General features: G+C 48.9%; 2 protein-coding genes across 11 annotated transcripts; one reads left to right on the top strand and one right to left on the bottom strand.

Moving 5' to 3' along the window:
• Positions 1-2,027: 2,027 nt before the first annotated feature.
• On the top strand, positions 2,028-9,400 carry CDK2AP1 (cyclin dependent kinase 2 associated protein 1). 2 transcript variants are annotated; one of them, XM_083373510.1, is made up of 4 exons: positions 2,028-2,232; positions 6,841-6,938; positions 7,142-7,268; positions 8,286-9,398. In XM_083373510.1, the coding sequence occupies exons 2-4, from the start codon at positions 6,861-6,863 to the stop codon at positions 8,351-8,353; spliced, it is 273 nt and encodes a 90-aa protein (XP_083229636.1). In that variant the 5' UTR covers positions 2,028-2,232; positions 6,841-6,860; the 3' UTR covers positions 8,354-9,398. The 2 variants fall into 2 exon arrangements, with proteins under 2 accessions (XP_083229636.1, XP_083229637.1); XM_083373511.1 differs by lacking the exon at positions 2,028-2,232 and adding an exon at positions 6,090-6,281 and having other exon boundaries at positions 8,286-9,400.
• Positions 9,401-9,899: 499 nt separating this feature from the next.
• MTRFR (mitochondrial translation release factor in rescue) lies at positions 9,900-14,456 on the bottom strand. Of its 9 annotated transcripts, none has more exons than XM_083373500.1 (5): positions 14,337-14,405; positions 14,177-14,250; positions 13,845-14,047; positions 11,114-12,050; positions 9,900-10,248 (listed from the first exon to the last, which is right to left on the bottom strand). In XM_083373500.1, the coding sequence occupies exons 4-5, from the start codon at positions 11,390-11,392 to the stop codon at positions 10,036-10,038; spliced, it is 492 nt and encodes a 163-aa protein (XP_083229626.1). In that variant the 5' UTR covers positions 11,393-12,050; positions 13,845-14,047; positions 14,177-14,250; positions 14,337-14,405; the 3' UTR covers positions 9,900-10,035. The 9 variants fall into 9 exon arrangements, with proteins under 9 accessions (XP_083229626.1, XP_083229632.1, XP_083229633.1 ...); XM_083373506.1 differs by having other exon boundaries at positions 11,114-11,420; positions 11,711-12,050; positions 14,177-14,354; XM_083373507.1 differs by having other exon boundaries at positions 11,114-11,420; positions 11,767-12,050; positions 14,177-14,354.
• Between the last annotated feature and the right edge of the window lie 128 nt (positions 14,457-14,584).

The following is a 14,584-nucleotide window of genomic DNA, read 5'->3' as shown; positions in this document are numbered from 1 at the left end:
ATTTGGGGAACGTCAAACTTTGTTCGGTTGCAAGTGTTTTGAATGCAGAAAGCCTTAGATTCTTTTCCTTTTATTTATATACAGCCCTCCAACAGATTCCGGGGCGGGCTACTGAAAAGCTTAACCTTAACAATAAAAAGAAAAGAAATTACAAGGTCCGAGAACTGTGTGGCTTTTTCCCTTCAGTGTCCCATATTCTCCTAAAGGACTAGACTTGGGGTAGGGGGGCTCCCAACTCCCAGAATTCTCCAGCTAGCAATGGCTGGCTGGGGAATTCTGGGAGTTGAAGTCCCTAAGTCTTCCAAGTTGCCAAGGTTGGACCCTCCTGGACTAGACCAATTTCACCCTACTTTTTGTTACCAAGAGATCCCGATTAAATGTTTATTAATCTTGGTCTGGCAGCAGCAAGCAAAAAATAATAATAATACACAATTCAAATAATCTGCAATTCAAATATTAGTGCCCCCCCCTTTAATGTCAGCATTTCACCCAAGAATTCTGAGACATTTAGTTCTTAGGTAAATAGGAGCTGCTCGATTAAAGAAAGGCTGTTTGGGGGAAATTGCTTCTCGTGCAATAGAGAAATCCAGAATTTGGCTGGGAGAATGACAGCTGAAGAGAGCGCCAGTATAACAAGAGGAACACAATTTACAATTTTATTACATTTATATGCCACTTTTCGCGCTATTTGAGTGTTACTTGAGCACCGTAAGAGGCGATAAAAAGTGGCAAATAAATGTCTGGAGATTCTCAAGTCATCCGGGTCAGGGTGGCCCCCAAAGGTGAAATAGGGACATTTGAGCCTTGCCACTTGCAGTGCCAATTGGTCAACAGTCTAGGCTGGCATTTCACAACCGTGGCATCTTGGAAGATGGGTGGGCTTCAAGTCCTGGAATAGTTGCCCCCATCTTGCTGACAGCAGATCCTGCTTGCTGAAAATGTAGCTTGAAGCCAACTTCCTTACTTCAAGCCTCTGTGGGATTCACACATTGCAGGAAACGAGGGGTCCCTTGGATCGGGGTTTTCTACGTGATGGGAGTGCGCAGGCCACACTGTTGGGTCCAACACATTGGGGCACCAGGTTGGGGAAAGGGACTTCTGATTTTGTAGTCCCAGGCTGAGGTGAGCATCCTGTCCCAAGGATATTCCAGAGGTGCAAAGGATTTGAAGGCTAGATGGTTGAGCTCAAGCTGAAGAACGTCAACCTGAAGGAGACTTGGTTTTATACCTCAATGGACCTCTTTTTTGCAGAACGCACACAGCCAAGCTCAGGTATTAAGGCACAGAGCGACGTGTGAATCCAGCCGCTGGTTAAACCCTCAACAACTCTTCGTTACTTGGATGTCAGATAAGAAGCAATGGCCACAATTCAAAATAGATGCGGACCCCTTAAGCCAGCAGCAACCTGGACATCCATCGCTGATGCAAAGCCTGGCCTTAAATTCCCCTCCGCAAATGGACAAAAACAGATCATAAATGGGGGAGAAAAAAAACAAAGCAAAGCCAAGCATTTGCTACCACCCGGCACACCAGTTGCAAAGATTGGGCTTTTCAACCCTGGCCGCTTCTGCTTTTTGGAACCGGCGCCGGGCAGCCCCAACTTTCAGAGGTCTCCTTCCCTTTGCAAGAAGAAAAGAAAAGAAAGAGAAAGAAAAGAGGGAGGGAGGAATTAGAAGCAAGAGTGAAGGAGGAGTTAAGGAAGGAAACAGACCAGGCAGGAGAAGGAAGGGAAAGGAAACGAGACGCGCGCCCCTAAAAAGCAGGCACCGACCCCAGCCCCCTTTCCTGCCAGCCCCCTCCTCAACCGGGGAGGAAGACTTCCCCCCCCCCCACTCCTGGAAGAAAAGCCGGCAAACTTTTCCTCCTCCCAGCCCCTTCCTTCCTTCCTTCCTTCCTCCCTCCCCCTCTTTCCAGCCCCTCCCTCCTGCCTCCTTTTCCTCCCTCCTCTTCCTCCTGCCCCCTCCTCTTCCCCGCCCCTCCCTCCCTCCCTCCCTCCTCCTGCCCTCCCTCCCCCCCCCGCATGGCCGAGCCGGGAGCGCGGCGGGGCAGGCGAGAGCAGCGGAGGGATGGGCGGCTGCGGCGGGGCCGGAGGCTGCCAGGGCCGGCTCTCCCCCCACTAGCCGCCGCCTCCTCCTCCTCCTCCTCGGCCAGCGAAGGTGGCGCGGACCTCGCCGGGCGTGCCGGCCCCGGAGCCTCCCGGCGCCCGCCTGTCCTACAAGCCCCCGGGGCCAGGTGAGGCGCGGGAGGGCCCGGCGACCCCTCCCCGGAGGGAGAGCGGGGAGGGCCGGGGGGGCTGCAGCCCAGCCCGCGCCGCCTTTGTGCGCTTGCAAACTTTGCAGGGCGCGCAGAGCCGCTTCTCCGGCGAGGCGGGGGCGCTGGGCAGGGGGGAGGGGTTTTTTTTGGGGGGGTCGCTGGGGAGGGGGGGTCCGGTCGCCGCTGCCCCCCGCCCGGCTTCCTTGGGATGGAGGGCCTGGCCTCGCCCCTGCCGGGCACCAGGCGGGGTGGGGGGTGGGGAAGGCCAGGGAGAGGCTGGAGGAAGAGGAGGAGGAGGAGGAGGAGGAGGAAGAAGAGTGGGGAGGGCCGAGCAAGGGACCCTCGGCCCCCCAGCCCGACTCTGCACATGCTCAGAGACCCGGCGCTGGGCTCTCTCCAGGCCAGAAGCGGGGCGCGCGCGCTGGGGGGGGGGGTCTTTCTCCCCAAAAGGGAGGCTGGAGGCGGGGGGGGTCGGTTTCGGACTGAGGAGGGGGCTCCCCCTCCCCCAAACAACTGGAGAATGGCGATCCGCCCTGGAAAGTTTTCTCCGTAGGAATCTCTCAAGGTTTTTCCCCTTTTATCCCTCCCCCCTGCCATGTTCCCCATTCCTCTGCAAAACTTTTTACTTTTACTACGTTTTTCTGGGGGGGTTTCCCCCGCCCCTTAACTCCTCCTCCTCCTCCTCCTCCCCTGACCTAAGATCCTAACCAAGATGTATTGGGTGTCTCCCCTAGATAAGTTGGGGACTGCCCTTTCGGTGCCTGGCAGGGATTCTGGGTGTTGTAGTCCCTCTCTGTCTCCATCCATTTCCAGTACTCTAATGTCATATAGCAGGGGTCTTCAAACTTGGCCCTTTTATGACTTGTGGACTTCAACTCCCAGAATTCCTCAGCCAGCTTTGCTGGCTGAGGAATTCTGGGAGTTGAAGTCCACAAGTCATAAAAGGGCCAAGTTTGAAGACCCCTGTGATATAGAGATAGAGACAGGATGCCTAGAGAAGCCCTGTTCTAATATTTATTTGTTTATTTATTTATTTATTTATTTATTTATTTATTTATTTATTTATTTTAATTCCATTTATATCCCACCCTTCTCCGAAGACTCAGGGCGGCTTACAAGCTTAGCAGTAGCCTTCATTCTATGTATATGCCTGCTTATTAGGGCTTTCACACACCCCCTAAGCAGCATAGGATTTAGCTAACTGGCTAGTCTATCAATTACCCCTTAATTAGTCAATCTGTCATCTACTTCTCTCTCTCTCTCTCTCTTCTATCTCTCTGTCATCTGTTCATCTCTTCTCTCTCTCTCTTTTCTCTCTATTCTGTATGTATATTTATCATCGGTCACCTATCATCTATCAATATCTCTGTATCCTCTATCTCAGCTATACCAAGAATTGGAACAGGTATTGTAGTCTCGATCTCTGAATAATGCTAAGAAGTCTGAGTTAAAGTTTCTTGTTACAAGACTCTGGTTGTTAAAAACCAGGAGGGGTTAACTTTGCAGGGCAGAGTTTGAAGAGAGAGAGGTTTAAAAATAGTGCTTGCAAAAATCCCTTTCTAAAATTGCTCAGGTTTTCTTCTAAAGTTTGGTTACTAACTTAGGTTTGGCTAAGTTGGTTAATGGGTAGCATCTTGGGTAAATCAGTTTTTTCCCCCCCAAACGTAGCAGCTTTAAAATGTTTGTACTTCAACTCCCAGAATTCCCCAGCCAGCACCCAGCTGGATGTTCTATGCACCCAACCAGCTGTGATTTTTTTCCAGTGAACTATGGTTAAGCCAGTAATGGCTTGCTTAATGTCTGAACCAACATCCTCGGGGCCTTTTCAGACCAATAGCTTGCAAAGGCCTACTGAAAATCAATGCCTGTGGCCATGCCCCCAGGCTTATGGCCAACTCCTCAAATAACATCTCTTGACAGATTATATTCCAGACATTTGGATTTCAAGGATGCTGGAGATCTTTGCATTCAGCTCCCTTGTGTTTTATGGTTGGGGAATTTCAAAGGCACCCTCTACACCTGGGGGAAACAAAATTGGATGACCCTGAGAAAATTCAGCTAAAAATAAAAATGAAGGCTGGAGCCTGGGGGACCTTAAGAGGTCAAAAATCAGCGGGATTTAAGATTTCTGTGTCTGCAGCTGTTCCTTCACATCTGGCCCAGAAATGCTGACTTCTCCCGTTCCCAAAAGATTCCCTTTTGTCCTGCCTCTGTTTGTGTGTGTGTGTGTGTGTGTGTGTGTGTACGTGTGTACGTACTAATTGCGACGTTTTGGATGGGCTTCGAAGCGGGAGGAAGGCTGAGCGAGCCATCTGCCACATCGAAAGGATGACTCAGGCTGCTTCTGAAACCCAATTCGCTTCCTTTCCAAGACGTGAGGATCATCCCCAATGCAAAGCGGAAAGGAAAACGGGGGGGGGGGATCTAGAAGGATCTTCCTTCAAATGCTCCGGTTGATTCCAATTTAAGCCGAGGCTGCTTTCTTATTCTTATTATTCTTTCCTATTATTATTCATTATTATTATTGTTAATCTTCAATTCGATTCACTGTCTGGGACTGATAAAAACAGTTCAAGTGCTTACCGAGGACCAAAATGTCTATTAAAGTAGCGTCTGCGTATATAGGCTGTTCTTTTTTGCAGAGTCAGGATATTCAGGTCTAATGTTCAAAATCTCTGTGCATCTAGGCAGCCCTTTGGGTATTATTTATTATCATTATTATCATTATTGATTTAATCTTCAGTCTGGGACTGAATTCACAGTGGGATTATTATTATTATTATTATCATTATTATCATTATTATTATTGATTTAATCTTCAGTCTAGGACTGAATTCACAGTCTGGGACTAGTAAAAGTTAACACTTCAAGTCCTAACCAAGGACCTATTCCTATTCCTATTCTTTTTATTCGTATTCTTACTCTCATTTTTAAAGAGGTATTGTTCCTACTGGAGGGTGTTTTTCAGAGGGTGGGGCACTTTAGTGCCCCCCATCTCCATCGTAGCTTCTCTGCCTGCTTTGTGAACGGGGCACACTCTGGCACCCTGGCTCCAGGCCAGCCGGGCAGACAAAGGAGGCTGAAGCTGAATGCACCCAATGTTTGAGCTGGCGTCGCCCGTCCCTGCGGCCAGGTGCCAGACTCTGGCACCGATGGGCTTTGCATTCTCCTACTTCTTCCCAAAGAGCCGGGTTCTGAGCCCAGCCTGGACTGGGCGAGTCTATGCTGGTTCTGCCCCCCCCCCGAACAGACACCATCCAGAAGGATGAGAGAGATCCCTGCAACCAAATCGGTTGAACCACTGCCCCGAACCTCTTTGCAGCTCTCTGTGGTGCTTCCCCCTCCCAGCACCCAGGCTCGGCTAGATGAGCCCTGGAGATCCCTTAGCAAAGGCTTTCCATTTCCAAGCCAGCCTGGCATTGTGTGGCTTCCCTTCCACCACCCACCCTCACCCTCCAGCTGGGCGAAGCTGGCACGGCTGCAAAAGGCGGCCATCTGCATTGCGTTTGGGGGGGGCGGTGGCGCAGCCAAGTCCGATCTCCCCCCTCCTTTTGTTCCTGGGGGCCTGCTGCCGGCAGAGGAGGCTCGGGTTGCCGGAGGCTATGTCCTACTACGTGTTTGAGGGCCAAGGCGCAGGTAAAGGGACCCCGAATCGTCGGTATTGGGGGGGATTGGAGGGGGGGCACAGCCTTGAGATACGGAGCAGTTTCTTGGGCCAGACGGGCACGTAGAGGGCTCATCCTCGCCGGACGAGGCAGGCAGGCGAAGCTGGGCTTCGGAGTGGATCCATAATGCCCAACCTTTCCAATGCTGTGGCCCCCAATCCGCACCACTTGCCACCCGCGTTGGCTTGCCAGCCGTGCCAGAAATGGTTAAGGGGCGTCGTTGATCGGGGGAAGACCCGTGTTTTTTTTTATGGCCAAGATGCCTGGTTTCATGTTCTCCTTTATATTTTTGGACCGCTTTGCATGTGCTGTAAATCACCCTGGGTGCACGTTGGACTTGAGCTGCTGCAGAGGCTTTATGGAGTAAGTCAATGCATTTAGTGGCCAACTTTAGTGTAAATATATTCTGGGGGACACCCACCCACCAAAAAAAAAGGAAATGTATATATTTGCTGCGATGCTGGAACCTGCACCTGTTTCAGAGACACAGGTTTTTTTCCCCTGAACTGGGGTGTCTAGATTATTTTGAAGCCCCTCACGATCCTGTTACTGTTTTGCATAGGGGGGGGTGTTATTTAGGATTTCTGGTGCTGCCCACCTCCTAGCGTTGACTCCTGAGCTTGCCAGTAATACTGGCATGACAAGAATAAAAATAGCCAATTTTTAATCTTTCACAGCTGGGGGAGAACAAGGAAAGTCCATGCAAAGGGGAAAAAAGTTTTCTTTTTCGAGACGAAAATGACAGGTCTTGAAGCGTTTGTATTTATTTCCGAGTTAAGACTGCAATTTCGTGTTGCTATTAAGCAGTGGATCATGCTGTTAAACTACAGAGCAATAAACAATGCATTTTCTCGGATGTTTATCTGTATTTTTCCATTCTTTGGGGAATCCAATCATCCATTGCATTTGTTTCTCTCCCAAGCTCATTCCCCTTCTACCAGCATGGCCGGCTCGGGGCAGTACCGACATCTGATTAATGACTACGGACCCCCCTCTCTAGGCTACACACAAGGAGGGCAGGTAAAAATGGTGGATTTCATTTTAACTTTACAGACAGAGGGACTGTTAAGTCACTTGGTCAATCCTGCTTTCGTTCAGGTCATGTAGATGGCTGAAATTATGCCGTTGTAAGTCGAGGACTCTGTGTATTGTTCTGCTGATTTGTAACCCTCGCCTCTTGGATTCATTTGCGACTTAATTCACTTTTTCTTTTCTGCCTGCAGATCACCGGCAGCAACCAAGTCCCTCAGAGCAAATATGCAGAACTCCTGACCATCATAGAAGAATTAGGGAAAGAAATCAGACCTACCTATGCCGGAAGCAAAAGTGCCATGGAAAGGCTAAAACGAGGTAAATTGGGTCAGCCTTGCTTTAAATCTTTTAAATCGCCCCCGTCTCTAGTCCTCGGGATGATTCCCCCCGCAACGGGCACGTGCTTAAGCAGGCTGGTAATCTCCAGCTCTGAATTTGCAATGGGTGGAGCTGATGGAAAGAGGCCAGGTTACTATTTGGAGCAGATCGGCGAGAATTAACACAGCCAGGGGTCAGTCCCACCACATCTCCAACAAAGTAGCTTGGCCTGGTTGCTTCTTTCATGGATTGAACCCCATTGCCAGCTCGCCCATTGCCATGGCAACAAGCTTCAGGGTTCACCCATCCTTGTAGGCTGAAGCCAATTAAATCCAAGTATCATTTAGTGGGAACTGCAAAGGAGGCCGTTATGGGCTCAGCTGACCCACCCTGACCAGGTGCAGAAGGGCAGGCCGTTTTCTAGGGATCACCCCCCCCAAAAAAAACCCCCAGATGCCCTATTTTACACAAATACAGATTCATTCCATAAAAGTGGAGGGTCAAATACAGATAGTCATGGAGACCAGCCTTTCCTTGCTGAGTTTTGCCCCCTTTTCCGACCTTCCCACAGTTGTTAAGTGGATCACCCGTAACTCCGGTTGTTCAGCGAATCCGGCTTCCTCACTGACTCTGCTCGCCAGAAGGTCGCAAAAGGGGGAAATCACACGACCTTGGGGAGGCGGCAATGGTCATAAGTACGAGTCATAAGTTTGCCAACGGTCTTAAGTTGCCAAGCGTCTGGATTTTGATCCCCCGATAGCCGGGGTGGTGTAAAGGTCGTAAATGTAAAAAAAAAATCATCATAAAATCCCTTTTTTCAGTGTTGTTGTAACTTTGAACGGTCAGTAAACGAACTGTTGCAAATTGAGGACTCTACCTGTAAAGTCTACGGTGAAGTTTGCACCTGTAAGACTTTGCAGTTAAAATATGATTTACTTTGGAATTCTGGCTCCGGATAATGTTCTTTCCCCAGGAGGCAGTTAGCTCCTGAGACCATATTTTATCTTATTTTTACAGGCATCATCCACGCCAGAGGACTGGTACGGGAATGTTTAGCAGAGACTGAGAGAAATGCAAGATCCTAAGATCCAGCTTCCCCACCCCCGCACCCCTTCGGCCCTCTGCCTCCAAGAGAGACCCCCTTTCCCTCTGGAAACGGGCAGAGCCACCTTCAAACTGGCAGCGCTGCGTGTCTTCTTCCTGGTTTGGGATATTGGTTCTTTTCAAGAATGGATCTGCATGTCCGGTGGAATTCCTGCTCCTGTCCAGAGGTTTCTTTCTGTCCTCTCACAAACGACTTTTGACCCTTGGCTTCAGCAGGCAGCCAGCCAGCCTGGATCAATCCATGCAAAGCCACCCCTTGGGATGAATGGAAATTGTTGTTTTTTTTCCTTTTTCAACCCAAATTCTGCTCCTAATTGGGAACGGGCTTTTCCTGCACCCAACGTCCCCTCTCAACTTCTGTGGTCGCTCTCCAGACTCACGTCCTCTTTTAAGATTGTTTTCCAATCTGCATTCAGGGCCGGTTGAGGGATCCTCTGCAGCTTTCCAGAGATCCCTCGCTGAAATAAAGCTGGACAGATTTCCCTAATTGAAATCCCCCTGCGTTACTGACGTCTTTCTGTACAATGCATCGAATAGTTTTACGTGCCTGGGAGGGCAGGACCATACCATTATGTGGATGAGTTTGTGGGCATCCACAAAGCAAAGCAAAAAACCAGAATTCTTTACAATGCATCAAGGTGAATGCTTAGCATTTGCAGGGTTAGCCTCTTTGGGGAAAGAAAAATTTGCCTTAATCACCCCAAATTAACTTGCCTTTCAGCCCAACCATTTCAGGAACTCGGAGGAGTTATAAAATTCCCTGCCATCTGCCCTTCAAAGCACCATAATCATCTTGAGCGGTATTCTTTTGGCGCACAAACCGTAAATGGTATCCTTCAAAATGTCCCTTTCTTTGCATGTTTCCCACAGCCATCCCCCCCCCCAAAAAAACCCACACCTTCCTCCCAAGCCGAAAACAGCCAATTCAGCCTCAGATTAACAATTCTCCCTTCCCTGGATTTAAACCGCAACTTTGCCTCTTTGTATGTATTTATTACTTGACGTAATAAAGCTTATTTTCAGTAATTCCTGTGGTTAAATTCTGGAGAGCCGTGTGCTCTGAAGTCCCTGGGGTGTGTGTGTGTGTGTGTGTGTGTGTGTGTGTGGCAGCTGAACAAACAATTAAAATTATTACAAGAGGACGAATAGAGGAGATAGGAAAGTAAACGTATTCAGAGTCACTGATAGACTCCAGAAAAGGGATCCACTTTTTCCTGATTTAACAATGTGATGCCTACGCTTGGCTCGTTGCTTTGATAACCGACTAGGATAACTGGATTTAACGTTACGGCGACCAAAATGCAACAGCAACTTTGCACGCTACCAGCAAGTTGTTTTCAAATTCCGGAAAAGAATATGCAAGGAGAATAAATAAATTACGGGAAGCTCTTCCACCCCCACCCCCCTCCAAAAAAAGGCTGTGATCTAGGCTCTGGAAAATGAGGGGTGGTTCTCTGCCCCCCACCCCGCAGGGATCTCTCCTGCCCTCAGTGAAATGGGGGGGGCAGAAATGACTCCACCGTGCTAACAATTCAAGCATTGATTGTACTGTATTGTTTTCTGCTGAATCGCAGTTGGGTTTTTTAAAAAACAAAACAGAAATGTAGATTGGTTAGAGTGGATCCTGTATTTTAAACGACGAGAGCCGAGGCTGTTTCTGTTCTTATTTGTCTTCCAGGGCCTGCATTTCTTTCAAGTGTCGTTTCCGTTCCAGGTTTTTCTTGGCTTGTCGTCTCTTCTCTTCCTTTTTTTTCTGCAGCTCCCGTTTCTCCTGGAGCACAGCGCTGGACTCGCCCTTGTAGAAAATGTCCACTTTCTCCTGAAGGATCTCTCTGGCTTTCGACCGGTTGGTCTCGAGGGACCGGGTCTGATGGCACTAGGGAAGGAGGAGGAGGAGGATCTGGAATTAATGAATACAGGCCGCCTCGTCCAGAACACCTCACCTTTGGAGAGGTGTTACTCGAGAAGAGTGTCGGCAGTGACATTCAGCAGTGAGACATAGGGGAAAATGGTACTGAAGAGGCTGACAGGCTGTCAAAAGCTGCCAAAGACATTCCTAAACCCTACTACAGGGCTCTTCAAACTTGGCCCTTTGATGACTTGTGGACTTCAACTTCCCAGAATTCCTCAGCCGGCATACAACTGAGGATGAGCGCAGGGGGCCGTGTTGTACCAATGCTTACAGGATGAGGTGGTTCAACTGCCACTAGGTGAAAAATGCTTTCGTCTAGAGCAGGGTTTCTCAACCGTGGCAACTTAAAAATGGGCGGACTTCCGTTCCCAGAATTCCCTTGCTGGCTGGGAAATTCTGGGAGTTGGAAGTCCACGCATCTTCTGAGCTGTACCAACATAAGAGTCTCTGGTCTGGGCTCTAGAGAAGCCGGTTGAAGTCCACCCATCTTCAAGCAGCCAAGGTTGAGAAACGCTGCCCAACTAGTTTCAATACAACCACAATGCTTGCAGATTGAACTCCCAAGTTCTCCCGGTCAAATGCAGACCTAAACTTACTCCATGTCCCATCACAGGTGTGCTTACAACAGGAAAGGCTCTCCTCTAATAACCTGGACTAGGCTTTTACTTGCTGGTAAAGTGTTCAGGAACTACACAGACAGACACACACACACACACACATTTCAGATCCTCAAATAGCTTCAAGGTCACGCTGGGCAAGGTACAGAGCAAGTCTGGATAAAATAAGGGATCCCTCCTAGGAAATTACGTAGAACTGTCAGGGCCTTCACCTTGACGACAATCCCCGAAGGAAGATGCTTCAGAACCACGCAGTTGTTGGTTTTGTTTGTCGCTTGGCCTCCGGGCCCAAAGCCCCGGACGAACTGTTCTTCCAAGTCGGCTTCGTGGAGAGGAAGCAGCTCGCTGCAGCTCTTCTTCCCTGCTTCAAGGACGTAGGGTCCAAGGAACTGGCACAGCAAGAGACGTTTGTCTCCAAGCCTTGATGTCCAAGGGAAGGTTCTCCGTTGGATCAAAGACGCAGTGAAGAGTAATAAATTTGAGGGAGGCATCTAAAGGAACCGGAGGAGACTTTTCTAGCTGCAAGAGAGAAACAGGAAGACTCAACTAGGGGGGGGGGAACACAACCACCACCCAGAACCTTGGTTGAGTTAACAAAGCATAACATGCAGCGGGTTTAATGGTGGGGTTGAAGAAACCAGCCAAGCTTGCATTTGCCTTGAGAAGCTTTGTGCAAGCCGAATGTCTGGTTAACTGCAGAACTGGCATCGTAGAAAGGGTGGATCTGCAGCTAAGCAAAAGATTATAATGTCTGCTGTGATTTAACCACATCTTACTTCTGAGAAAGCTCCCCACGTAATACATCGTACCTGGCTCCTCTTAATGGCTGCCAAAAATGCACCTTGGTCTCAATGCACAAAAGTACCTTTTGGCTGCAATCCAGCAGAATCTGCTGATGTCTACCTTCCGTCTGTCCCTTTTCTATTTTTGCACATGCTCTTCTCAAGCCTTCCCCGATAAATAATACACCAGGTGTGCAGCTCAGCTGGAAGGGACAAACTCACGCTGCAGGGAAGAGATGTGGTTGAGCTCACTGCTTTCTTTCCGCAGCTTTTTTTCCTCCTCTTACTATTCTTAGAGGAAATTAATGGCTCGAAGATGATCAACTGACTAGATTCCAAGAAGCTGCCAAAACCTACCATAGTGGCTCTAAAGGGGGGGAGGGGGAAAAGAGAAATCTACTTTTTAAAATTCAGAACCAGAAAACCTTCTGAGTCAGCACTTTAAAAGACACACAAGAAAATAAACCACCGTAAGCAATATACGGGTGTAATGGACTCCGAAACAAAATTTGATTCAAAACCAAAGTTTGAAATTTTAGTGCCTTCCAGCTTGCTTTGAAAGCCATGAGTTAACTTTGCCTTGACTGAAAAGAAATCCTTTTTAAAAAGCAGCTTGATTACGTTGCTGAAGCTCCGGCCGCTGGAAATAAGTTGTTCCTGAGATGCCACATTATCCATACATTTCCAGTTCAGCACTTGATCCAACATTGGTACTGAACTGTCCATTTGGCCAGCTATTATGCTCTGTCGCTCCAGTGGCATAACTTTTTTCAGAACATCCATGGAAAAAAGGGACCAACGAGCACTGACGATAAAAGATATGAAAAGTAGTTTTCAAGACTACTTCTTCATTTATCATCTCCCACCCTCTGCAGTGAAGTCACAATGCGATGCTTGCCACTTCAGTTGCCAAGGGAATAAATGGGATGGGGTGAAAAAGGCTGCATCACTGCAGAAACCGGCTGGGACCACTGCATTGCAACCAGCTGCCAAAGTAAATGCAGCCTGGCCACCAATCCATCATGGTAAGAAGTAAATGTACCTTTTCTTCTTTTTAAAAGCAGAAGTACAGCCATGGGAATAAGCAAGGGCACCCCATAAAAAGCCTTTTTTTAGCACATAGGGTCAGATCAGAACGTGATCTTCATTCACACAGGATGTAAAGGACCAAAAGAGACTATAAACATGGACTTTCAAGCATTGAACCAACACAAAATTAACAGATATGCCATTTCCTTCTGTGGCAAAAGTAAGTACAGCCTTGGCTTGAAGCCCTGACAGAGGTTTCAATAAGACAAGTAGTTCCCAGATCTTCTTGGACAATATTCTCATCATTTGATCCCGATTCCAATTTTAAGTCTGGGAAGCAGTGATAAAGTAGGGATGTCCTTACTTTTTCCCCTTGCAAACTCTTTGTGTATGTTTATCTAAATGGCAGAACAGACTGCAACATGTAAACGGGGCCTGTCGTCTTTCTTTTATCAGTATTATGGAAAGAATGACCCAGTATCTGTATGCTGAAATACGTTGAAAAGGTAGAACATTGTTCATGGCGTGGACCTCCCTTTGCACATGGCTACAGGGAAGGGCTGCTTGGGAAAACTGCACAGATGTCAAAGGTTTTGCGGGCCCAGTTTTGGCCAGACTTCTCCCAGCCTTCCTCGCAGGGCTGTTGTGTGTTGGGGATCGTGGGAAAAGGCCCAGGGACCCCACTCACACGGATCGGATTCTGCAAGCGCTCACAGGCACCACCATGGGCTGCATATTATGGGAAAGCAGCACTGCTGGTTGCCAGGGTGACATGCAAAGCACAGATAGTCCTCAACATACGACAACAATTAAGCCCAAAACTTATGGCTAATCGAAACAGTTGTTAAGTGAGTTTTGCCCCCATTTTATGGCCTTTCTTTCCACAGCTGATAAGGGAATCACTGCAATTGTCAAGTTAGTGACACAGTTGTTTAGAGAATCTGGCTTCCACACTGACTTCGACTGTGGGAAGGTTGCAAAAGGGGATCATGTGACGCTGCGACCTGCATAAGTATGAACGAGTTGCCAAGTGCCATAGGGATGTTGCAATGGGTGTAGTGTGAAAAACGGTCATTTTTTTTCCAGGGACTCTGAATGGTCACTAAATAGACTGTTGTAAGTGGAGGACTACCTTTAATAGCTGGGTTGGCAAACACTCGTGTTTGCTTTGGTTGCCTTCACACGACACCCGCTGGCAGATCTGCAGTTCGAGTCAGGCTTCGGATGCTCTTCATTTTTTCCCCTCCTGGATCTGGGTTGTGCAGTGTATCCCTCTCCTTTTCGGGTGTGTGTGTGTGTCTGTCTTCTCTCCAGTTACAAATCAGAGCAGGCCCGCTGTAATAGTGGATTAGAGGTGGAGAAATGTGGGCTCAGATCCTCAGTCTCTCTCCCCCCAACCCCCACCCACTGCCATTAAGCTCTCCGGCTTTGGGGGGGGGGGTTCATTCGCTCCGCCTGGCCTACCTTGTAGGGTTGTTGTGACCTTGGGATTGCGAGATAAGGCCGAAGGGAAAGTGGGAAATGGACGCGAGCGGAGTCTAGATCGGAGGGAAGGGAGCGCCGGATAAGGAGACGCTTTTCTCGGGACGGCCAAGATCTCAATACGGAGGGCACCCAAATTTACCTTCGGAGTAACTTAAATACGACTAGGCCTCAGTCCCGACGCTGCTGCGCATGCGCCCCTCCCTCACCCATCTCCCCTCCAATGGCTGAGCCCCGACAGAGCCAATCCTAGAGAGGCTCCCCTGAAGCCCCGTCTCGTTCCTCATTCGTCGAATTAAGCCAGACAGTTCCCCCCACGAGCCAATAGCGTCTTCGATGCTGCTCCCGCCTCCCGACTTCTCGAGCCAATAGCGCCGCGCGGCGGCTGGG

The sequence above is a fragment of the Vipera ursinii genome, assembly GCF_947247035.1.
Source record: "Vipera ursinii genome assembly, chromosome: 14".
In the NCBI taxonomy this organism is placed as follows: Eukaryota; Metazoa; Chordata; class Lepidosauria; order Squamata; family Viperidae; genus Vipera; species Vipera ursinii.
This window is presented reverse-complemented; position numbering and strand designations above follow the sequence as displayed.

Excerpts from the sequence above, each read along its gene's own strand:
- CDK2AP1 (XM_083373511.1), top strand. The coding sequence starts at position 6,861 with ATGGCCGGCTCGGGGCAGTACCGACATCTGATTAATGACTACGGACCC. Across the intron at positions 6,939-7,141 it reads GCTACACACAAGGAGGGCAG|ATCACCGGCAGCAACCAAGT; the intron begins GTAAAAATGGTG and ends TTCTGCCTGCAG. Across the intron at positions 7,269-8,285 it reads CATGGAAAGGCTAAAACGAG|GCATCATCCACGCCAGAGGA; the intron begins GTAAATTGGGTC and ends TTATTTTTACAG.
- MTRFR (XM_083373501.1), bottom strand. The coding sequence starts at position 11,392 with ATGCCTCCCTCAAATTTATTACTCTTCACTGCGTCTTTGATCCAACGG. Across the intron at positions 10,249-11,113 it reads CTTCGGGGATTGTCGTCAAG|TGCCATCAGACCCGGTCCCT; the intron begins GTGAAGGCCCTG and ends CTCCTTCCCTAG.